Source organism: Lampris incognitus, chromosome 5 (assembly GCF_029633865.1).
Source record: "Lampris incognitus isolate fLamInc1 chromosome 5, fLamInc1.hap2, whole genome shotgun sequence".
Classification (NCBI taxonomy): domain Eukaryota; kingdom Metazoa; phylum Chordata; class Actinopteri; order Lampriformes; family Lampridae; genus Lampris; species Lampris incognitus.
This window is the reverse complement of record NC_079215.1, coordinates 56,829,119-56,854,589: the sequence shown is the minus strand read 5'-3', so window position 1 is coordinate 56,854,589 and position 25,471 is coordinate 56,829,119. Positions and strand designations below refer to the sequence as shown.

The window sequence follows — 25,471 nt, the reverse complement described above, 5'->3', positions numbered from 1 at the left end:
TTAGAGTCTGACGTATTCATGGTTGAAGCTCTAGGATTGGCTATAATTGATGCAGCTTGCACAAAGACAGTCTGTGGTGAAAATGGCTGAATAACTATGTAGGGACTAAATGAGAGAGTACAAGAAGTGACAAACACGGAGACTAGCAGGCCTTTCAAGTTTGGGGACGGACGAGTTGTGCATCCACAAGAAACGTCAAAATCCCAGCCAAGGTAGGAAAAACAAAATGCTGCATAGAAACAGAAGTAGTCCCATCTGACATCCCCTTACTACTACGCAAAACCTCATTAAAAAGGGCAGGAGCTGTTTTGGACTTAGATAATGATACAGCGATAATGTTTAAACAATCGTTAGCTCTAGAGGTTACTTCCTCAGGGCACTATTGTGTAAACATATCAGATAAACCCTCCCAAAGTCATACATATGAGAAGGTGGTACTAGCCATTACAGAAAATATGACTGAGGAACAAAAGCACAAAGCTTTACTGAAACTTCACAGACAGTTTGGTCATGCGTCAGCTGATAAACTCAAAAAACTGCTGATGAATGCTGGAAATGTGGATGATGAGAGCACTGCTATTCTGGAAGAGATAGTAAGTAAATGTGAGATATGTCTCAAACACGGCAAGCCTAAGCCCAAGCCTGCTGTTGGGTCTGCCCATGGCTTCCCGATACAACAAGACTGTGGCAGTGGATTTACACGAATTACAACCAAATGTGTGGTACCTCCACATTATCGATCACTTCACTCAGTTCAGCGTGATAGCATTGTCATTTCCAAGAAACCAAGTGTGATAGTGAAACATATCATGCACTCCTGGATCAGTGTCCATGGTCCGATGGAGCGACTTTTCAGTGACAACAGAGGGGAGTTGAACAATGAGGAAATGAGCGACATGGCAGAGAACTTCAATATTGAGATTAAGACCACTGCTGGCTACAGTCCATGGAGTGTTGGCTTGCTGGAGCACCATAATCAAACGCTCACAGAAATACTGTTGAAAGAAAAACCCGACAATGGATGTGACTGGAGAACACCCCTGGATTGGGCACTCATGTCAAAGAATGTGTACGGTTTCAGTCCATACCAGCTGGTATTTGGACAAAATCCAAATCTTCCCTCTGTCTTAGTGGATAAGCCACCTGCTTTGGAAGGCACTACTATGAGTGCATGGGTGGGACAACACATAACAGCGCTACACACAGTAAGGAAAGCATTCACAGAGGCAGAGTGCTCAGAGAGAATAAGGAGAGCTCTAATAAAGCAGCTTCGTCCCACAGATGAACAGTATGAAACTGGGGGCAAAGTTTTCTACAAGAGGATGGACTGTGTTGAATGGAAAGGCTCTGGAGTTGTGATAGGACAAGATGGGGTGGTGGTATTTGTACATCCGGGTGGGACCTATATCAGGGTTCATCACTCTAGACTAAGGAATGCTAATGCTGATCACAGTGAAGTAGCTGGTGTTGAAGGTCTAGAGCACCCTGCAGAAAATGACACTCAGGGCAATACTAATACTGATAATGATATGGACAATGACAGTGATGCTAGGAATGTTGCAGGGGTCCTCGACAATGCTATAGATGCCACTGAGGGTGTCGATCATCAGGATGATCAACAGCCACTAGGCTTAAAAGTGGGAGGCTCTCTAGCACTAAAAACAGGACAGACAATTAGCTATGTGGACAATGACACCGGTATTTCTCACACACCAAAAGTGATGGGAAGAGCAGGAAAGGCTACAGGAAAGCACAAGAATTAGTACAACCTACAGTACTCAGAACCTGCTGACATTGCAGGTACTATGAGGTCAGCTGATCTTACTCATGTAGACAATCTTCAGATTGAGCCACTGAACAATACTGAAATATGCCCTGATATACAGTACATGAAAATGATATGTTAAGCACAGAGGATGTTTCATTTGACAATGTAAAACCTGATGAAATTGTGCACAAAAATGATATTAGTCACAGAGGATGTTTCAATTGACAATGCAAAACTTGATGAAATTAGTAATTGGAAGAGAAATGCAGTGTTTGAGGAGGTAAAAGACATTGGTCAAAAGCAGGTATCCACCAGGTGGCTGTATACACTGAAAGAAACCCCTGATGGTATAATACCCAAAGCACATCTAGTAGCAAGGGGCTTTGAGGAATTTAACACTAAAGAACTTCCAAAAGACTCTCCTAAGTGCTCCTCAGCATCACTCGAGTTACTTATGTCAGTTATATGCCAGAGAGAGTGGACACTACACTCCATGGACATCAAGTCAGCTTTTCTTCGGGGAGATGAGCTGTCTTGGACATTTACATTCCTCCTCCTCCTGAAGCCAAAAGCGAAGGAATATTGTGGTAGCTCAGGAAATGTGTCTATGGACTAGCTGACGCATCACTCTACTGGTACAACAGAGTCAAAACAACACTGCTGAGAACAGGGGCCACAATGTCAAGTGGATCCTGCTGTTTTCTACTGGCTTGATGAACACTGAAGTGTAACTGGCATCCTTGCTTGTCATGTCAATGACTTCATTTGGGGTGGCTCGCACACATTTGCCACTACAGTCATTCCCCGCCTCAAAACAGCTTTTCAGGTGGGACATGAGGAGCATAACAGATTTCGTTATGTGGGGATGGAATTTGCCAGGTGCCAGGTGCCTTTCTTTGGCAGAGCGTAGTGAGTGGAACAGAGTGTAGACTTGAATGAGTGAGTTCAGGGAGGCGGGAGCCATTTTATTTGCTGTCTTGTAAGCAAGCATCAAGATTTTGAATTTGATGCGGGCAGCTACTGGGAGCCAGTGGGGGGATATGAACAGTGGAGTGACATGTGCTGTTTTGGGTTGGTTGAAGACCAGATGTGCCACCGCGTTCTGGATCATCTGCAGATGTTTTGAAGTGCATGCAGGGATACCTGCCAGTAAGGAGTTGCAGTAGTCAATGCGTGATATTACAAGAGCCTGTATCAGGAGTTGTGCTGAATGCTCAGACAGGTAGGGTCTAATTTTCCTGACGTTGTACAGGGCAAATCAGCACAACGGAGCAATTCAGGCCATGTGAAACTTAAAGGTTAGTTGATCATCAATCATGACACCCAGGTTTCGGGCAGACTTTGTGGGCATGAGTTGGGTTGATCAGAGCTGGAAATTGATCTGTTGTTGTATGGATGGACTGGCTGGAATGACAAGGTGCTCAGTCTTAGATAGGTTAAGCTGGAGGTGGCATTCTTTCATCCATGCAGAGATAGTATATACTATACAGATAGTGCTCTGTAGTTTGGCTCATAGTTAGAGACACCTAGTCTCACACAGTCAATAAAGTGCCTGTCAATCAGCTGGGTCCTGTGCTTTGTTTTGATTATTTGCATCTGTGAAAAGACCATTTCAAATAGATAAGTGGAGCAAAAGAAGGCTTTCACTTTCAGTGCACAGGAGGAGAGGAGAGGAATTTTTTCCTTGCTCTACTCACAAGTCCCCAAAACTTGTTGTTCTTTGTCTTGGCTTGCATTTCAGTGTCACTTTGCAGTTCAATTATTCCCATGTCCACTCCATTTGGTAAAGAAAATGCATCCTACAGCTTGACAGATGTCAATGGGAAGAAATGGATTTGTGATGTATTTGACAATGTCTTCTAAAACATGTATTTCCCAAAAACGCCTGTTAAATTCAGCTGCCACTTTATCCAAATGGGCACAGAACTGTTCAGGTTTAGCTTCTGTCACATTCTGTGCCACTCTTTCCAGGTTTGGGAAGTGCGTCAGTCAAGTCAATTCAAGTCAAGTCAAATTTATTTGTACAGCCCATTATCATAAATTACAAATTTTCCTCAGTGGGCTTTACAGCAACACAACATTCTGTCCTTAAACCCTCGCATCGGATACAGAACAACTCCCTAGAAAAACCTTTGACAGGGAGGAAAAAATAGGAAGAAACCCCAGGGAGAGCAACAGAGGAGGGATCTCTCTCCCAAGACAGACAACGTGCAATGGCTGTTGTGTGTACGCAATTGACAGAATACAACATTGAAAGAGGACAATATAATTATAATAGAATTATAAAATATATGAAAAATATGATGAGGAGGATGCCAAGTGGTATCAGGATACCATTGGAAGAGCCTGGGGTGCAACGAGGGGGGCTGCAGAGAGTACAATGCACACAGGCTTTATCCCGCTGATGGCCAGTGTGCCAAAAGACTGTATGCAAAAAATATATACTATATAATTAAAAATATAACATGTAAATATATATTCTACTCCAAAATTCTCATCTAAGTAATAATATTTATAAATATTAAACTTTTAAAAAACTAATAGGCCTATAACCAGAAATTGTTTACTGTTCACTGTACTTTTGGCGCCCCCACTGATGTGACACCTGTGTGCACTGCACCCTCTGCACCCCCCCTCCCCCCCGTTGCGCCCCTGGGAACAGCCCAGGACCTGAGCCACGCAACAACCATCACCATGTAGACCTGGCAGGAGGACAGACTACACATGCAAGGGAGACTCACTTCACACCATTCACATATGTGGAAGAAGAGACAAGAAAAAAACATTGAAACAGGATATGGATTTAAAAAAGAAAGAAAGCCACATTATATTGTCATTGCAGGTTACAGTGAAATTGAAGGTTACAATGAAATTTGTTCTCTGCATTAACCCATCCTACTGTATAGGAATAGTGGGCAGCTGCAGCGCCCGTAGACCACCTCCAGTTCTTTTACCTATTGCCTACGGTTGGGTGTGGTTTGGGTTTTATTGATTTCAATTCTCCTTATCGAATCCAGTTCTTATAGAAACCGGGTCCCGATCACTATTATAATTTTGAGGAACAAACCAAAATGTTTCATAATATTACACTCAAATTACTTCAACCACATACTATCAAGCTTTAGAATTTAAATTCTAATTTACTTAGAAAAATAGGACATTAATCATGTGTACTGCCCAACTAGATGAAAGAAGATCAACTCTACCAGCAACTTTCTAGCAGTTAAACAGAGAACGAGTCATACTGCTCTGTGAACTCATACCAAAGAGAAAAATAGAGATCTGGCCTCACTAACCCTTTACTGACCATCCCCAGATATGAGGATGCCCTTATTGCAGGATGTGCCTCCTACTTGTCCTCTGGTATTAATAATGCCTATCTATAGGCCTAAAATTCTCTTTGCTACAATCAGTAAATTTGTCCCAGCCCCTTCTAGCTTAGTTACTAGCTCAATAAAGCTTAGTGAATGCTTTCTTAACTTTTTAAAGCCAAAATTGATTTATCTCCCGACATTTAGTACCCAGTCACCCTTCCATACTTTTCTTCCTGAGGCCTGTTTCTTCTCTTTCTACCTTTATTTCCTTCAGCCCCTCTTCTATCAGAGTTAATTAAGAAATCTAACTCACCTTCTTGCCAGTTAGATCCTGCTGTTTGTCTGATTTTTCTGCCTTCATTGCTGAACTGGATAAATACTAGTCTTTCCTCTGGCACTGTTCCACCTAACCTCAAAACTAATGCAGTTACTCCTTTTCTTAAAAAAAAAAAGAAAAGAAAAAAGGTCTTATCCTACTGTGCTAAACAACTATATACCAATCTCCACTCTCCCTTTGTTCTCAAAAATGCTTGAAAGAGTAGCTGTCAGGTGGGACTTCTAGTATGGCGACCGAGTGAAGCAGACGCACAGAGAGCAGCTCCTGAGCAACTGGTTAAATTCCTATTATACACACTGTCAGCAAACCTTGAGTGTACTCATTGCTGTAAGAATGGGCCACAATCTAACTCCAGATAATGTCTGGCAAAAATAAGACAGATACCCAGAAAGGAAAAACTTCAACCACGGACCCTGCCATGCTTCCAGCAGCTAAGCTAACAATGGCTGCCGCAGCTGCACCTAAGGTAGCCAACTCTACTCTGACCATGACCTATGGTCATGAGCTTTGGATAGTGACCGAAAGGATGAGATCGCGGATACAAGCGGCTGAAATGAGTTTCCTCCGTAGGGTGTCTGGGCTCAGCCTTAGACATAGGGTGAGGAGCCATCTGGAGGGAGCTCGGAGTAGAGCCACTGCTCCTTCATGTCGAAAGGAGCCAGTTGAGGTGGTTCACACATCTGATTAGGATGCTCCTTGGGTGCCTTCCTTTGCAGGTTTTCTGGGCACGTCCAACTGGGAGGATACCCTGGGGTAGATCTAGAACTCGCTGGAGGGACTACATGTCCAAACTGGCCTGGGATAGCCTTGGGATCCCCCAGGAGGGGCTGGAGGGCGTTGCTGGGGAGATGGACATCTGGAGTACCCAACTTAACTTGCTGCCACCGTGACCCGACCCCAGAGAAGCAGCTGATGATGAATGAATTAATGTTTCCTTTATTAATCTCCTTGGGCAAATTCAGTTACTGCAAATTAACCCATCCTAGCTGTGATCTGTGGAGCCAGGAGCAGTGGGCTGCTGCCTTCATGCTGTGCCCAGGGGACCAACTCCAGTTCTTTTCCCATTGCCTAGGTCAGGACCACAGACAGGAATATAAACAGAAGTGCACATAACTGGTGCACAGGTGCGCATATGCTGTCAAAATAAATGATACGCAGCAGATAATACGAAAAGAGGCACTTTTGTGTACCAAAATTTTTGGGACACAATTACTTACTGAAAGAACAGGATTTTCTCCATATATCACTGGTAAGAAAGTCGTTATGATACATGTGTCAATTTGAATAATTAGCTTTTAATCGTGCAACTTTTAGCCTTCGTTCCTGATTAAGTGGATGCATTTTTTTTCCAAGTTAGCGAGGTTAACTGTTAAACCTTGAGCTCCTGCAAATAGTTAGCTTACGTTACAACTAGCCTAACATTACATTTTTTTCTCTGATTTTAGGATTGTTGTCCATTCATCAGAAAGTCCAAGAAGAAAGATACATTAAGGAATTACTTTGGTGTTGCACCACCTCCAAAGAAATGCCAGACTGAACCTGTACATAAAAAACGTGTATTCTCGGAAAAGTGGCAGCAGGAAGTAGCCTGGCTCCAAACAGATGATGACCCCACAGAGATATGGTACAAAATATGCCCTGAAAATCCCAATCTCGCGGATAAAAGCAGTGCCTTTTTATAGGGACATACACGTTCAGTCATCCAGCTTTGGAAAAGCATGAGAAGAATAAAGAGCACATGAACATAGTGCAAACTATTGGTAACACATGCAGCAGGATCAGAAATCCACTTGCCCTCTTGACACATGGCAGGACAAATAGAATACTGAATGACGAACAACATCAAGCACTGTGTAATATTTTTCTGTTGGCCTTTCACAAAGCAAAACATGCACGCCTGATGCATTCATATGAGGAGAATTTTGCACTTTTCAAGAGGCTTGGAGTTAATGTCGGGAGTGCATATCATTTACGAAAAGGGGGGGCATCATGCAGAGAATCGCACAATCAGTTTAGAACTGAGTGAAAATTTGAAGGCAGCTTTTGGGCCGTGCTCTTTGACAGATCAGAAGACATAACACAAGTGGAGCAGAAAATTGTGCACATTATGTTTGTGTCTAGCTATGGAGAATTTACCTCAGATTTCCTTGCCTGCTGCCTAATGACTGCTGGGATAGGCTCCAGCATCCCCGCGACCCTGAGAGCAGGATAAGCGGTTTGGATGATGGATGCATGGAGGAATAATTAATTTGGGTGTGAACCGAGTGGCACAGGACACAGTCAATGGACTGGAGCAGATCTTCCATACTTGTGGTTTAGGGGATCAGTGGAAGACGAAGTTGGTCTCAGTGTGTACAGACGGAGCAGCAGTCAACACGGGAGTTTACAGTGGGGTCGTTCCAAAATTGCATCAGATGGTGGCAATCAGGGATTCCCTTGTGCATATTCAGTGTACTGCCCACACCCTCGAGAACTGCTGATCGCATGGTACCATAGTTTAATCACTCCATTGTGAAGATGCTTAGCTTTTATTTACAGAGACGGGGCGCAAAAAGAACAGAACAACTAAAGAAGATAGTATGTGATGAGAATGGCATGGAGGCAAGAGACTGTTGAAAATATGGAGGCTATTACCTCTCATTCAAACTCAAGTGGCTACAAGTGATGACAGTGACCTAAAACATATCTGCACAGAGCGTTTTCAGTGTTTCCTAGCCAACATACTTGACACTGGAAAAAAATTACAGTTCACCTCCCTCAGGTTCCAGCAAGATAAATTGACTATTGGTGAATGCAAAGATGAGCTCATAGTAGCAGCTGGACAGCTGACACTATTGCTCGACAGTGAAGGCAAGTACAGGGACGAGACTGTTTCAAATGCTGATGCTGACAGGGACAAGGCTGATGTATTGAGAGGTCTAATTCATGAGTTTGAAAGCAGATATGAGTCCCAGAAGTCATGTGATCAATTTTTTAATTTTTGATCCTTCAACTTGGCCTCAAGAAATGCTAGACCTCCACAGTTTTGGCAACACAACACTTACTAACATCCTCCAGAAATAAGAGGCCAGCTTGTCTGTTGACAGAGACTCCACTATAAAAGAATGGATACATTTAAAGCAAGCATGAAAATGTTTAACAGCCTCCTCTGTGTACGATTCAACACAGTGAAGATAAGTAATCCAGATAGTTGCTCCAACATTCATAAAGTCCTTCTGTTGTCCATTATACTGCCCTTGAGCAGTGCTGCATGTGAGAGGGGATTTTCCCATTTAATATAATACAAAGTAAGTACAGATCCCACCTGTCAGACTCTTGCCTCTCATCCCTGATGTACATCCACTTGTATAAGGTGACAACAGAGACTTTTGACCCAAAGCCAGCTGTTGACTTATGGATGCAAACAGATAATCATAGACTCAACCAGGGAAATAGAAGTAGGCCTACATCTTCATCTGCCATGTTTGAAAGAGAGGAAGACAGTGAGGTGAGCATTCAGGAGGGTAGTGATGCTAACAGCTTGTAGGATAACCATGCCACATAAAGACTGAGTACCACGCAACATCTCCATGTGCTCCCGTGAGAACCAGACCAACAAAGTTAAGTGCACTCCTGGCTATGTTAGTTGTTTTTAACCACCTCAGCCTGCAGTCAGATCATCATTGTATCATAAATTATGTTCTCGTTCTCTCCCCTCCCCTTGCATGCATTGGAGAATATTGGCACGAGCCACTGGCCAATCAAGAATTAGGCTAGTCATGTGGTGTATGGCTGTCAATCTCATCACTCACGAAAAATGGCAGTGGATAAAGACAAACTTTATTAACTGAAGCGCAAGAGAGTATTTCAATAATCCTGGAAACAGGAGTTTAGTTGGGTTGCATTAGAGGATGTGGGTGAAACTCCAACTATGTATTGCACAGTATATCAGAAGTTTGAGAACAAGGCGGCTAAACCAGGGTTGTTTTCCAAAGGCATGTCAAGTTTCTGAAAAACATTGCTGGAGTGCCATGACAAGAGCTGACAGCATCTGGCTTGCATGGCAGCTAAGAGGGATACCGACAACCCCTCCTCTGAGGCCTTGCCAATGCTTGTAATGAAACATGAACGCTGAGGCAAGTCAGGTAATTGCTAAACTGATCACTATAGTGTATCGCGTTTTAAAAGAATTTGCAGCCATTCGCTGCATACTCCAGTGTGATCGCTCTTCAACAGAAAAATGGGATTGACCTGGGTACGCAGCACCATACCGACATGGCTTGTCGAATGAATCAGGAATCAGGAACTCTTTTAACTTCATTTCATGTACTTGCATAAATGAAATGAAACAAAATATTGTTTCCCCCAGCCCACAGCTGTGCAATACAAAGACAAAAACACATATCCAAAAACTACCAGAACTACAAGAACACATATCCTAACTAACACATAAATCCAAACTAAAAAAAAAAGATCACTGTCCAGGAGAACGAATGCCAGCCGATGACCGTGAGAACTGCTGGTCTGCATGGGCTAGCAGTTAGCTTAGCCTGCCCCACTTCCGCGTCCTTTCAGACCGCCCTCAGTGTTTCCTCTTCGAACGCAGCTCCAGGCAGGACCGTGGTCCTTCAGCCCATTGGATGCAGCATACCAGGATGCAGCAGACCCTCACAAGATCTGGCCCACCAGATTCAGCAGACCCTCAGCCAATCCAACGTTAGCTTTCCCAGCCAGACACCTTTGACACACCTCCCTGCACTCCACAAAAAACGACACTAAAACAGTCAATGCTAGGTGAGGCCGTTGCCAGACTGCCCTTGGTGTAATTGGAAATGCCAGTCTATATGGGCTAGCAGTTAGCTTAGCCTGTCCCACTTCCGCATCCTGTCAGACCGCCCTCGGTGTTACCTCTTTGGGCGCAGCTTCGGGCAGGACCGTGGTCCCTGGGCCCACAGGATGCAGCAGACCAAGCTCTCCCAGCCGATCCAGCGCCAGCGAAGACACTTCATGGACGGTACTGGGTGAGGCAGCCGCAAACATGAATTGGCGCTGCCATCTTCCCACACCGGTACTGGATGAGGCTGCTGCAAACGTGAATTCGTGCCGCCATCATCTCAACAAGGCAAGTATCTAATGTTACACTATTTGTCATTCTGTCAGTCAAACCTTGCACTTGCAGTTCATTTTCTATGGGTTGTGTTTTCCAGAAAATATTTTTTTAAAGATCAAACTGATTATTTTACAACTGGTGTTATGAATAGTTCATCATTTGCATTTGACCACATCACAGCTATGAAAAGGTAATTAACAACACCATATATACATGGTACTCACATAAATTATTAAAACAGAAAAAGAAAAATTAATGTAAGGTATGTAATGTAAGGTTTTCCAAAGGAGTTGAATCAAGTGCAACTGGACTTGGTATATATCCGTGAATATATACCAAGTCCAGTTGCATTTGATTCAACTCCTTTGGATAACCATGACCTGGATGAATGAGAACATTCCCAGACACAATGTAAGGTTTACGAAGTGTGTGTGTGTGCGTGTGTGTGTGTGTGGGGGGGGGGGGGGCTTAGATCTGGTCAACTTCTGTACTATGCTATAAATGTTGCATGGCTATGATTTAAAAACAAAGGTGGCCGGATGAATTTTGATTAAATTTTGTGAGTGACAGACCACAAATTGTATTAGGATTCATGAAAGCTATCCACTTGTCTCAAGGTTTGCCATGGTCATATTTGACGAACTTTGGGAACTATTCTTGGAGGACCTAAGAGCTGCCAAGTTCATCAGTGTCCTGGCAGACTCCGCCACTGATGTGAGCATCCATGACCTTGAGGGAGTTTATGTCAGGATCCTAAAAGATGGGGAGCAAAAGAATGGGTTTTTGGCAGTAGAAGAACTCCACCATGCCACTGCTGTCGAACACTGTGCAGCTGGTAAGTTAAGTTTTAAACTAATTTGAAGAAACATTTGTTGACTGAGTCAGGCAAGGCACCAGGAGTGGCCAAGCACAAAAATAGTGCTCAAAGCATTGCCCTAATCCAACAAAGCAAGGTATGTGCAGACTTTTTAACAGACCCTGATAGGTTGCAGAGCTTCCCTAACCTGCTGATGGTGGTGGAGCTGATCTTCGTGCTCCCACTATCCACCGCTGCCTGTGGGGGTGACTTCAGTACCATAAAGCGCATTAAAACAGATTGGTGGAGCAACCTTTCAGTTGAAATATTTTGGAAACTGCTATATATTAGCATTGAGGGGCCAGCAGTTGCCAATTTCATGTGGAGCGCGTTGTACAAAGATGGCTGTCAGTAGGGCGGACAGCACGTCAGTGTAATTAAAATTTGTAATTGTATGGTCTCATTAGGTTTTTAGATATGAAACATCTGCTATAGCCTGTTCTTTCACTCACTGACTCACACATGGTTAAGCTCACTCACTCAGTCACTCACAATTTATGAGTCAATCGTTGGGGAGAAGGACGGATGGATAGATGGGGGGGATGGGTCATACCGTTTTCGATATACAAGAATGTTTGTTGCTGCACATCTATGACACATTGTGCCCTTATTATGTTTCATTTACTTAATAAAGAAACATAATCAAATTAAACATAAACAGATTAAACGTAACTATAGTCTTTGTTATTATTCGATAACTGCTAATAAATAAAACAATTTGTATAGGGGCAAGTAAAAATTGACTTCGGGCAAGTTGATTTCTGACCCACTTGCCTGACCAAAATGTTAACATTGAACCCTGTAAGGTACCACTTTTTGCTGATGACCTGTTGGTTTTTGTACCTGACCCCTTAATCTGCATCCCAAAGAGCTTGACATTATTGAAGGATTTTAGAATTTTTTTCCGGATATAAACTCAACTTCTATAAAAGTAAACTAATCCCAATTATCTCTGTGGCAGGTAAATGTCTGCTTATCTCTCTTCCATTCAAGATTCCACATAACAAATTTACTTTCTCCAAATTGATACATTCACATAAATTCACGTGCTCTGCAATTTGTCAGTTTGCTTTCACACTTTAAAATTCCCAAGTCCTAACACTTTCACTGCCTCAAAAAACCAAAGGCAGGGTACATGTTCATATCAGTACTTTCTGGTATTTTCTTAATTTGAGCCTAGACTATATCTGTTTCATTTAAAAATTAAATGAAACTGCTATAAACTATATTTTAATAGCTAGCTAGTATTCTGCTTTATGCACTGGACGCATACTTTCCTGGACCTTGTGGTGAATCAATTTATTGAACCATTTTTTCTATTAAAACTTAAAGGTTTGATCATTAATTTCATGAAGGGGGCAAGTCAAAGTTCTGAAAAAAACAAGGTCAGGTTTTCTTACCATAATAGAGAGAAGTGAATACTCATCAGAAAAATATACTGCGCAAGTTTGATGTCTGAAAAAAGCATCAGGTTGAAAATAATAGGATGAACTTGAAACCACCTCTTTAAGGGTAGGCGTTTTTGCTCTTTTTGTTTATGTGGTGGATCACTTCATGGATACATTTCATGACTTTTTCAGTAAAAGTAAAACTGCTGATCATCCATTTCATGAAGGGTACATGTTAAACATGTGAAAAAACAAGGTCAGGTTTTGTTTTATCCCTGATAGAAGAGTAGGACGAGGATTACAAGTGAATAATCCTTAGAAAAAAATCCCTTTTTGCTATTTCCGCCTATAATAAAATCTTATATAAAAGGCTTCTGATTTACTATAGAACCAAGTATTGGCATCTTGGTTACTTTGCGATGTAGAGACACTACCTGTAGACCTTATGAGCAAGTTCTATGTAAAAACAAGCATCAGGTAGAAAATGACAAGGATTAACTTGGAACTCCCTCTTTTAGGGGAGGCGTTTTTTTTTGCACTTTTTCCTATGTGGTGAATCACTTCATGGACCAATTTCATGATGTTTGCAGTAAAAGTAACACTGCTGACCATCCATTTCATGAAGGGGACACCTTAAAGTTATGAAAAAACAAGGTCAGCATTTGCTGTACCCCGGGTAGGGGAACCTCCAATTTTGGGGGGTTTTGTTCCTCCACGGTTATCTTGGAATTATTGTAACACAGAAATATAGTGATCTTTTTAAACGTAACATTCTAACTCTGCTAGGCCGTACTAAACTTGATCTGGAATGCTGGTCTTGGCTCTCTCTATTTCTCACAGGTCGTATAAATGCAGTTAAAATGAAATTTTACCAAATTACTGATACATCTTTCAGTCTATACCAGTTTATATTAAAAAGACATTATTCTCTTTGCTAGATACATTTATTTCATCATTTATTTCAAATGGAAAAATGCCTCGGATACACAAAGTGGTCCTTCAGAAACTCTGTGAAGCTGGTGGAATGGCCTTACCAAGTTTTCAGCAATATTATTGGCCCTGTAATGTAAGGGCACTGTACTTTTGGCAGTCTAATTTCACAGGCCCTGAAATTCCATGTTGGTTAGCCTTTGAGATGTCACCTGTCTCTCATGTATCTGCACTCACTTCTCTGCTCAGCACTCCCTTGGGCCCACTCCATCCATCCATCCATTATCCGAACCGCTTATCCTGCTCTCAGGGACGCAGAGATGCTGGAGCCTATCCCAGCAGTCATTGGGTGGCAGATGGGGAGACACCCTGGACAGGCCAACCAGCCCATCACACAGGCTTAGGCCCACTCTTTAATCCAAATTTACTGATAACCCAGTCATATGTGAGTCTATTAAGATTTGGAAAACATTTAGACAGGCTTTCAAATTTAAAGATATCCCTATTGGTAACAAAAAATCCATCTTTTGTTCTGTCTATTTCTATGATGGAGCCTTTGAGCTTTGGAGACACAATGGAACATTCACTTTGGAGGACCCATTGATGATGCATTTGCATGTTTCGATCAGCTGTCTGAGAGGTTTAATTTACCTCAAAGGTCAAGTCATGTCAAACTTTATTTATTTAGCACATTTCATACGCACGGCAATACAATGTGCTTTATATAAAGTGACAATAGATATTTACAGAGTCGTGATTTTACTCTAAATTTAAACCTATCTAAATTTGTTTTCCAGTTCTGCCGCCAAAAGACCCAACTGGACCACATTCTTGACATTAATCCAGCTGAAAAAGGGTATGTCGGTAAATCTTATTATGCAATTAACACTTTTGGCCAAATACCACTTGAAATCTTAAAAAAAAATGATGGGTGAGTGATATGGAAATGTCCATTCCGGAGGAAACTTGGAATGTAGTAATTAAGAGGATACACTCCACCTCTATATGCACAAGACATGGCATAATCCAGTTCAAAGTAGTGCACCGCCTTCATTGGTGCAAATAGAAATTGGCTAAAATTAAACCAGATTTAGACCTAACAATTGACAGGTGCAAACAAGCCACAGCCAGTCTCTTACATATGCTCTGGTCCTGCCCGAAACTAACTCAGTTACGGCATTCTATCTTTGAGGCCTTGACCGCTGTTTTACATTTCCCGCTTGAACCTTCTCCTCTGAGTAGGCCGTTCCAGCTGGTGCATATTTAAATGCTACTCAAGCAAATCTGTTGGCCTACACCACTCTATTAGCTAGGAGATTGATACTGTTCAAATGGAAGGAGGCGTCCCCTCCTACTTTCACAGGTTGGATTGCAGAGGTTATGCAGACATAGACATTAGAAAAGATAAGATATACCATGAGAGGATCTATATCCAAATTCTACCTGATATAGAAGCCCTTTTTAGACTTTGTGGAGGAGTTAGATGTGTGGTTCGTGGCTAGGGTTGATAGGATTGCAATCTAGTTCTCAACCCTTTCTCTTCTATTCTGATGCTTCCAAGGCATTTGACAGGGTTAACCATGAGAAATTATTTATGAAATTGCTGGCTAGAGGTGTTCCAAATTATATAGTCAGAATTCTTGTCTTCTGGTATGCTCATCAGATGTTTCAGGTTAAATGGGACAATGATGTGTCTGCCCCATTCCATGTAGGCAATGGGGTTCGCCAAGGTGGAATTTTATATCCTTTTTTGTTCAACGTGTATATGGATGACCTGTCAAGACAGCTGAATGGGTGTAACACGGGCTGTCTTGTGGGTGGCTCTGTCGTCAATCACCTCATGTACGTTGATGATTTAGTTTTAGTTAGCCCATATAGTACTGGACCTCAGCAGCTACTGAAGGTGTGCTCGCAGTATGGTGAAGAACATTACATTAAATATAACGCCAAAAAAAGGAATGTCATGATTGTCAGAACTAGAGAGGACAGGAAATCAAATTTTCCTGTGTTTCAGTTATCAGATAGTCCTCTCGACACATGCAAGGAAATAAAATATCTTGGACGTGTCCTCTCTGATGATCTGACGGATGACAGAGATATATATATATATAAGGCTGTAAAATCTATGCCCAGGCAAATATGTTACTTCAGAAGTTCTCTATGTGCTCTGTTGATGTCAAGTGTTCATTGTTTAGAGCTTATGTAACACCTCTGTATACAGCTCATCTCTGGTCTTCTTACAGGAAGAGAAGTACGCAGAGGCTCAGAGTAGCTTACAATGATGCTATGAGGTTGTTGCTTCATGTCCCCAGATGGCATAGTGCCAGTCAGTTGTTTGTGTCCTCAGATGTGCCTACATGTGATGTACTTTTAAGATGGCTAATGTATAATTTTATGTGTCGCCTGGATATGTTAAAGAACAGCATCATAGAGGCTCTAACCAGCCTTACGAAAAGCTGCTATCGGTTCACATCCAGACTTCAAAAGCACTGGCGAGACAGCCTGTTTCTGTTATGAACTGACTGTGTTGCACGGTGTATGCTCGTGGAGTGTAGGGGTGTCATGTTGGCCTAAATGTTTTTTTTTTTAATTGTATTGTTTTCTTTTATTGTATTGTTGCTTGTATGCTATGGACTGGCTGTGTGTCTGAAATAAAGATTATTATTATTCTACTTTTCCCTATTGCTTATATATTTACTTATATTTGTTAGTTAATTCCCCCCTTTTCTTTTGTTCATTTAATTTATGCTTGTTACTTGTTTACTTTGTTAGCTTTTGTTCTGGTTTAATTTAATTCATGTTATTTTGGGTGGCATGCCAGGCGGGGTGGGAGTTTGGTGGGTGATGTTGTATGGGTCTGTGGGGAGGGTGGGAGGGCAGTGGGTTGGGGTTGTAGTTGAGGGTGTGTTTTGAAAATTGAAAACAAGCCTTGTTAAAAAAAGAAAATGAGAGAGAGAGAAGGAAGGATGATGTGGGGATAGTGAATCAGGAAGTATGGTGGATTAGCAAGGATGCAGTGAGGGGAGCTATGAAGAGGATGAGGAGTGGAAAGCATTTGGTCCAGATGACATACCTGTGGAGGCATGGATATGTTTAGGAGAGATGGCATTGGAGTTTTTAACTAGATTGTTTAACACAGTCTTGGAACGTTAGAGGATGCCTGAGGGGTGGAGAAGAAGTGTACTGGTACTGAATTTCAAGAATAAGGGTGATGTGCAGAGCTGTAGTAACTACAGAGGTATGAAGTTGATCAGCCACAGCATAAAGTTATGGGAAAGAGTAGTGGAAGCTACGTTAAGAGGAGAGGTGATGATTAGCGAGCAGCAGTATGGTTTCATGCCAGGAGAGAGAACTACAGATGCGATGTTTGCTTTGAGAGTGTTGATGGTGAAGTATAGAGAAGGCCAGAAGGAGTTACATTGTGTCTTTGTGAATTTAGAGAAAGCATATGACAGGGTGCCGAGAGAGGTGGTCTGGTACTTTATGAGGAAGTTGGAAGTGGCAGAGAAGTATGTAGGAGTGGTGCTATGTAAGAGGGAAGTGTGACAGTAGTGAGGTGTGTGGTAGGAATGAGGTGAGATTAGGATTATATCAAGGATCGGCTCTGAGCCCTTTCTTGTTTGCAATTGTGATAAAAAGTTTGAAGGACAAGATCAGGCAGTATTCTTCGTGGACTATGATGTTCACGGATGACATTGTGATCTGTAGTGAGAGCAGGTAGCAGGTTGAGGAGAGCCTGGAGAGGTGGAGGTATGCACTGGAGAGAAGAGGAATGAAAGCCAGCAGGAGCAAGACAGAATACATATGCTTGAATGAGAGAGAGGACAGCAGAATGGTGAGGATGCAAGGAGTAGAGGCAGCGAAGTTGGATGAGTTTAAATACTTGGCATCAACTGTTCAAAGTAACGGGGAGTGTGGAAGAGAGGTGAAGAGAGTGAAGGCAGGGTGGAGTGGGTGGAGAAGAGTGTCAGGAGTGATTTCTGACAGAAGGGTACCAGCAAGAGTTAAAGGGAAGGTTTAAAAGATGGTAGTGAGACCAGCTATGTTATATGGTTTGGAGACAGTGGCATTGACGAAAAGACAGGGGGTGGAGCTGGAGGTGGCAAGAGTTGAAGATGCTAAGATTTTCGTTGGGAGTGATGAAGAAGGACAGGATTAGGAATGAGTATGTTAGCGGGATAACTCAGGTTGGACGGTTTGGAAACAAAGCAATAGAGGCAAGATTGAGATGGTTTGGACCTGTACAGAGGAGAGATGCTGGGCATATTGGGAGAAGGATGCTGAAGACAGAGGTTCCAGGCAAGAGGAAAAGAGGACAGCCAAAGAAGAGGTTTATGGATGTGGTGGGGGAGGACATGTAGGTGGATGCGCGACAAAGAAAGATGCATATGACATGAAGAGATAGAAACTAATGATCCGCTGTGGCTACCCCTAATGGCAGCAGCCGAAAGAACAAGAAGATAAGGGTGTCCTGGTGACCACGGATGCTCAGGCCTGCTCACAGCATTCCAATGTCGAATCCAGCTCAGAACCTTTGCTGCATACCATCGCTTTCTCTCCTCACTATTTGTTTCCTGTCTATTTGTATTTTCCTATCATATAAAAGCTAACAATTCCCAAAAATGTATTTCAATGTTCTGTAATATCAACACACAATAATAGCAGCATAAACATTCTGACATGATAAAATTAAGAAAAAATGCATACACAAGATGTTTGGTAAAAATGACTGAAAACACCCATCCCAACCTCTAATTCTAAGTTCCATAAGGCCACCTTTTTCAGTTTCCGTAGCAGTAGTTATTGGCTTTCAGGGACATATCCTGTTAACATATTGGTACAACTCCATCTTATTAAGGGCTCCTTCTCATTTACCATCTCTAAATACCATTCTACTCTGTGCTTTCTTGAACCTGCGCAGAAACAATTAAAACACTAGCGTCTACTTTTTATCTTATCGTGGAATTAAATTAATTGAAAGAAAGCAATGAGCCACTGAAAGAGTAGACGCAACTTTTCAGCTGAGAAGGAAGGAGGGATCACAAGCGGCTCTTGAAATCTCACTAATGCTGAAGGGCATTGTCATGGGAAACCTTGGAACTCTTTTTTTTTTTTTTGCTGATTTCCCTGTCTTTACTTGAAGGTTTACATGGGTAGAGCAAGTTTCAGGGCCCTAGGGGCCTATGAAATATTTACAAAACCATAAAAAAAGAAAAAAATGCATGGCTGTCAAACAGTGGTTGTTTTTTTTTTAAAGTTCAAAAAGAGGTCAACCTTCTCCATAAGACAGGTCGGGCAGCGACAGAAAGCAGTGTTGGTGAATGAAGAGAGGAATCAGGGACACTTTGTCATTTCACCTCATGTATTTGCGCACATGAAGTGAAACATTCAAGAACCATAAGAACACACATATTCAAACTAACACATACACTCACCGGCCACTTTATTAGGCACACCTGTCCAACTGCTCGTTAACGCAAATTTCTAATCAGCCAATCACATGGCAGCAACTCAATGCATTTAGGCATGTAGACATGGTCAAGACGATCTGCTGCAGTTCAAACCGAGCATCAGAATGGGGAAGAAAGGTGATTTAAGTGACTTTGAACGTGGCATGGTTGTTGGTGCCAGACGGGCTGGTCTGAGTATTTCAGAAACTGCTGATCTACTGGGATTTTCACGCACAACCGTCTCTAGGGTTTACAGAGAATGGTCCGAAAAAGAGAAAATATCCAGTGAGCGGCAGTTCTGTGGGCGAAAATGCCTTGTTGATGCCAGAGGTCAGAGGAGAATGGCCAGACTGGTTCGAGCTGACAGAAAGGCAACAGTAACTCAAATAACCACTCATTACAACCGAGGTATGCAGAAGAGCATCTCTGAACGCACAACACGTCGAACCTTGAGGCAGATGGGCTACAGCAGCAGAAGACCACACCGGGTGCCACTCCTGTCAGCTAAGAACAGGAAACTGAGGCTACAATTCGCACAGGCTCACCAAAATTGGACAATAGAAGATTGGAAAAACGTTGCCTGGTCTGATGAGTCTCGATTTCTGCTGCGACATTCGGATGGTAGGGTCAGAATTTGGCGTCAACAACATGAAAGCATGGATCCATCCTGCCTTGTATCAACGGTTCAGGCTGGTGGTGGTGGTGTAATGGTGTGGGGGATATTTTCTTGGCACACTTTGGGCCCCTTAGTACCAATTGAGCATCGTGTCAACGCCACAGCCTACCTGAGTATTGTTGCTGACCATGTCCATCCCTTTATGACCACAGTGTTCCCATCTTCTGATGGCTACTTCCAGCAGGATAACGCGCCATGTCATAAAGCTCGAATCATCTCAGACTGGTTTCTTGAACATGACAATGAGTTCACTGTACTCAAATGGCCTCCACAGTCACCAGATCTCAATCCAATTGAGCACCTTTGGGATGTGGTGGACCGGGAGATTCGCATCATGGATGTGCAGCCGACAAATCTGCAGCAACTGCGTGATGCTATCATGTCAATATGGACCAAACTCTCTGAGGAATGTTTCCAGTACCTTGTTGAATCTATCCCATGAAGGATTAAGGCAGTTCTGAAGGCAAAAGGGGGTTCAACCCGGTACTAGCAAGGTGTACCTAATAAAGTGGCCAGTGAGTGTATATCCAAACCAAAAAAAAAAAAATCACTGTCCAAGGGAACAAACACCAGGATGACTGTCAGAACCGCCGGTCCACATCGGCTAATAGTTAGCCTAGCCTGCCCCGACTACACGTCCTGTCAGAGAGGGAGCGGCGATGGTGAATAGTGAAAACAAATGTTTTTGAAGGTTTTAATCACCGCAACCACGAGAGGTTCTTCATTATACAGTCAAAACTGTGCAAATAATTTTAGGCTGATAGGTCCTCTAGTTTGTGAGATTAGCCGCGGACAGATACACTCTCTCTCACACACACATACACACACATACACACGACCAATGCATAATCGCTGAAATGGCAGAACAGTCATCAAACAGTCAACAAACTGAAGAACCACTTACCTGATCATGCAGAAAAGACAGATGGAAAAAAGGAGGAAAAAAATCTCTGAAGTTAGAAACAGAGTACACTCACAACCACCTCCACTCATACTCACCAGGAACTCCCAGCATGCAGTGCAGAGAGAGAGAGGTAGACAGCTTTTTAAAGTCACTCATGTGAGGGTATTCATGATTATCCCCATTTACAACGATCCCAATAATGGAAATTCACCACAATCAACTTTTCACGGGTGTTTTTTATCGCGATCTGAGACAAAATCCTATATCATCTCACCCCTAGTACGAAATGACAATGGCTGCCTCAGACAGCCCATATGGCTTCGACCTCTGGCTGGCACTGAGGGACCGCTGACAAAGTGACAGACTGTAGCTGCTTGGTTGGCACTAGAAACCACAGCCTTGTGAATCACTCTCCCTGTCATCGCTGTCAGCTAACTCACTTTAACAAGAGGTTATTGTTCCAGCACAGAAACTTTCCCCTTTGGTTGTTTTTATGAAATTGAATATTGGGGCTGCAACCTAAAAGAAGAAGATGTAAACCCGCTGGAACGGCTGGAGTAAATCCAGGCATGATGGACCTCCAGTTATACTCATAGTGTCCACAGATTGGAACTGGTCAAGTTTGATGGGAGTTTGTGCCCTTTTGTATAGCCTCCTGTAACACGGTCACAATGGCAGAATACATATTGCAGGATAGTGTGTGTGTGTGTGTATAGCTATGTAGTAAAGGCAGAAGATGACAGAGCATCATTCTTCATTTCTCCTTTTAATTGTTTCTCTTTGTGTAGTCAAAACAAGGCTCTACTCCAATATGTTCACACCACCACAGACATCTTGGGCCAACCCATTCACACATACACTCTCCCTCTCCCTCCCTCTCTCGCCTCTAACGCCACCTCTTTATTCTTCTCATTGATGAGCTCTCCCTCCCTCTCCCTCTTTGGCTCTCTCTTTCTCTATCTCACTTACTCTCTAGCCATCTCTCACCAACTATCTCTGTCTCTACCCCCCTCTCTCTCTCCCACTCTGCTCTTGAGTTTTCTCATAGACTATATCAGCTCAGTGATGCTGGCTACGCAGACCAAAATTATTGCAGTAGCAAATCTCGGTGTCTAACCTCGCCTGGGCTTTTGTCATAGAAATGGTTGTGTGTTTTCCAATCCTTGCCCTGAACAACACAGATGACTAAATTACTGGGGCAAACTGGATGCAGGGCAGGCTGAGATGCAGTTAGGCAGCGAGGCAGGTCTGCCTCCCTAAGTCCAGCTGCACTGTTGACGGTGGTTTAGGTGTTGAAGAGACCACCGTACTCCAAGTACACCTTCAGCAAACATAATCTCTACTGAGGAATGTTTTGTTATGTCAGGCAAAGAACAACAAAAAAACAGACAAAGACAACAATGGCTTTGGCAGCAGTGGACGCTGCAGTGTTGATGCAATCAGCTGCAAGTCTGGCAACAGGGCAAGCTAGGCCACGAGCAAAGCTGTGCAAATTCTGCACCGGTTTCAGCAAGCTTTGCATGCCAAACGTTTGTGGAAAGAGACCTGTGATCTCAAACAAGACAGTAGGGGTTTTTTTTCTTCTTTTTTTTTTAACCTAGTTCATCAAGAACTATTTTAGCAATATATGAAACACTCATTTTACAATAAATAGCCCAAGCAAGCATTTGGAGTACCACTACAAAAGGGCCTGCTGACACATGATAAGTAGGTAGCGTTCATTCGTTTATCAGTACAGTATTCAGGACATAACAGAAAATTGAAATCAGTTCATCAGGATACAACATGTATTGAGGGAAACGTTTCATCACTCATCTAAGTGACTTTTTCAGTCTCAAATGACTGCTGGTATCCCCACCCTTATAAACAATACAGTGGCATAACGACCGAAAACAACGATCAGTTTCATATGCAAATTACCGTGACAATTAACTAGAGTTACAATGGCCATGTGTAGTATTCACAGGGGATTAGGGAATAGTTACAATCACAACATTGTAAGATGGCGACAGATGTACTCTTAGCCCCCCCTCCCCCAGGTTCTGGCATAGTCGTTCCCTCTTCACATAGATGGCCTAGGAGTACATCTGTCGCCATCTTACAATGCTGGACAGGATGTTGTATTGTTGTAAAGCCCACTGAGGCAAATTTGTAATTTGTGATAATGGGCTATACAAATAAAATTGACTTTGATTTTATATGAAATAGGACAACTTCAGGTTTGCCTTCATTCAGCTTTAGGAAGTTTTGTGCCACTCAGCACTTTATATCCTCAAGACAGTTGAAGAGCCTGACTAGATTGGGCTGACTGTTTGGTTTCAGGGGGGAGATAAAGCCTAACAGTGAAAGAAAGTGTATTTTTTCGAATGATTTGATCGAGAGGAAGCATGTATATAGAGAAAAGAATGGGACCTGGGATAGAACCTTGTGGGACCCCGCAGGAGATAAAAGCTGGGGGAGAGGAAAAATTGCCTATACTAATGGAGAAGTACCTACTTTTGAGGTAGAATGTGAGCAATTCCAAGACAGAGCCATCAACACCCACCTCGTACTGGAGACGGTCTATCAAAATGTCACATCCACAGTTTTGAACATTGTGCTGAGGTCAAGAAGAATTAGAATGGCCCACTTTTCAGCAAGGCAGACTGTGCTATAATAAACCTTAAAACCTGACTGAAGTATTTTCAAGATGTTGTTTTGGTGTAGGTAGGGCAGCAATTGATGAGAATAACCTTTTCAAGACCCTTTATTAAGGCTAAAATTTCTTCTCAAACAAAAAACAAAAAACAGTTTGTCTTCAATAGTAAAGCATGAATAAGAAAAAAACCAAAAAACAACGTAAGAACAACAGGACACTTACGGGCAGTGATGTCTGTAGAAAAGGTTTAAAATATGAGAAAATATATCCATCTCCCACAGGCATTCCAATTGTCTACTGGGTATATGACCAGACCTGTCACAGCACTTTACAACCAAGCTCCTCATGGTAAATGCCCACATTGCTAGACCAAAAGGACAAAACAGTTAAATCTGCAGTTGTTTGTGTGTGTTTTTATGTGTGTGTGTTTAGGGACTATTTACCTGCAGCAAGAGCTCTTCATCCACTACTTCTTGGGTCTTAGTGATCAGGCGTCTCTGTAGGGAGTGGATCTTCAGGATCAGCTGGTATTTGTCAGGGTCAGTGGCCTGCGGAGGAAAGTCATTTACAGGGTGTTAATGGTAACCACAGATGGAGGCACGACCTTTTCCTCTCCATATCTCTCATCTGCATTCTGTTGAGATATTGTAAAATTTGAAGGGTCTTAAAAATTGTTGAAGCAAAGGTTTTGAACATCTTTCAAGAGGGCAGCCAGGAGCGGGAAGATCCACATATCTTTGAGGTGATAGCAGGAGATAAAACAAAAATCTGTCAGTTCTGGTTGATGACCAGGAGCTACTACAGAAATGTCCTGTATTTGTTGTCTGACTGAGTCTCCCCTTGCTTTACAACAAACAAAGTCCCCCTTCTCAGTTGAAGCTCTCAACCAAAGTACCTTATGTGCAAGCAGGTAAGGGTTCAGTGATTTGCTCAAGGGACACATCAACAAGACACGTTAGTCATTGCAAGGATTGAGCCAACAACTACAGGACGGTTTCTCTAATGACTAGGCTGCCCTCACAAGCACACACACCCAAATACAGGCCCTTACCTCCAGCCTTCTCCATCGATGTACTTGAATGGGGTTTTTCAGCTGCTCCTCAAGGGCGCGGCACCTTGTCCTCTCTTTCTGAAGCTCTCTCTCCGTATGAAATAGCTCCCTCCTGCAACACAGTCCAGTCAACTGCTGTCAAACAAGGTATTTCAATGCTCTCACTTACAGTTCTATTTACACAGTACACATATTGAAATGATATTTACAATTTTATTTTAGTTCATAAATTCATTATATGTGATAACTGTTGTCACATAGAGAACATCCACTTGAGTGAACTATTTATTATGTGTCTCAAAAGCAAATGCAGCCTTTCAATAAAAATAAGTTATGAAATTTGTTGGCAAAGGAGAGTTTTAAACTTTTTACAAAAAGCTGTTGAGGTGATTAGAGCAAAGTGTCACCATGTGTGAGAATAAACAAGAGGAAAAAGATTTTTTGTTCCTTTTACCTGTTAGCTGTGCAAAATTATTACAGCCTTGAAAAGATCCAAGTAACCGTATGAGTCAAGTGGAGGGAGTCATGGCCATAGGACTGCTTTGTATGTGTTAAGGGAGATGGGCAATTTGTTTGGGAGTTCCCTCCTTGTGGGCTATTCCTTTCTTCATCACTGAACCCTGAACTGTAGAGTTAAATGGAGGAAACTGTGGTCAAGGCAGCTGCTGTGGCTTAATCAAGTTCCTCTCAGACTCCGGCATCACCGTCTAGGCATGTTGAATACTTCTCATCTGTGTTTCCTTCCATGGAAGATGCTACTACTAAGCCTCCTCTCTCTCTCACATGATAGATAGGTTGTGTCAAACGAGCCATATGCTAACCAATTGACTGGCAAACCAAAGACGTATAATCTCACTCTCAATGTCTAACGCACCAAAGATTTTATGCTTACATTCCTGGGGGAGACAAATGGTGATAATGTGCGGGCCATTAGCCAAATACTGGTAGAGAGAACTGTGTTTGAAAACCATGTATTAGCTTGCTCAAAATGAGGATATTGCTTGTTTGATAAAGGCCATTCACGCAGAACCACTAAGGTAAGTTTGTCCTTGTCTCTGGTGAAATACCCT

At 42.5% G+C, this 25,471-nt stretch overlaps 1 protein-coding gene across 1 annotated transcript in view; it reads right to left on the bottom strand.

Annotated features, from left to right (window-relative positions):
• cfap58 (cilia and flagella associated protein 58) overlaps window positions 1–25,471 on the bottom strand; it is a 191,483-nt gene that overhangs the window by 82,154 nt on the left and 83,858 nt on the right. The window contains exons 14-15 of the mRNA XM_056280568.1: window positions 24,402–24,513; window positions 23,794–23,898 (exon numbers count right to left, since the gene is read on the bottom strand). Of these exons, the coding sequence (XP_056136543.1) occupies window positions 23,794–23,898; window positions 24,402–24,513 (217 nt within the window). The remainder of the gene's footprint in view (window positions 1–23,793; window positions 23,899–24,401; window positions 24,514–25,471) is intronic.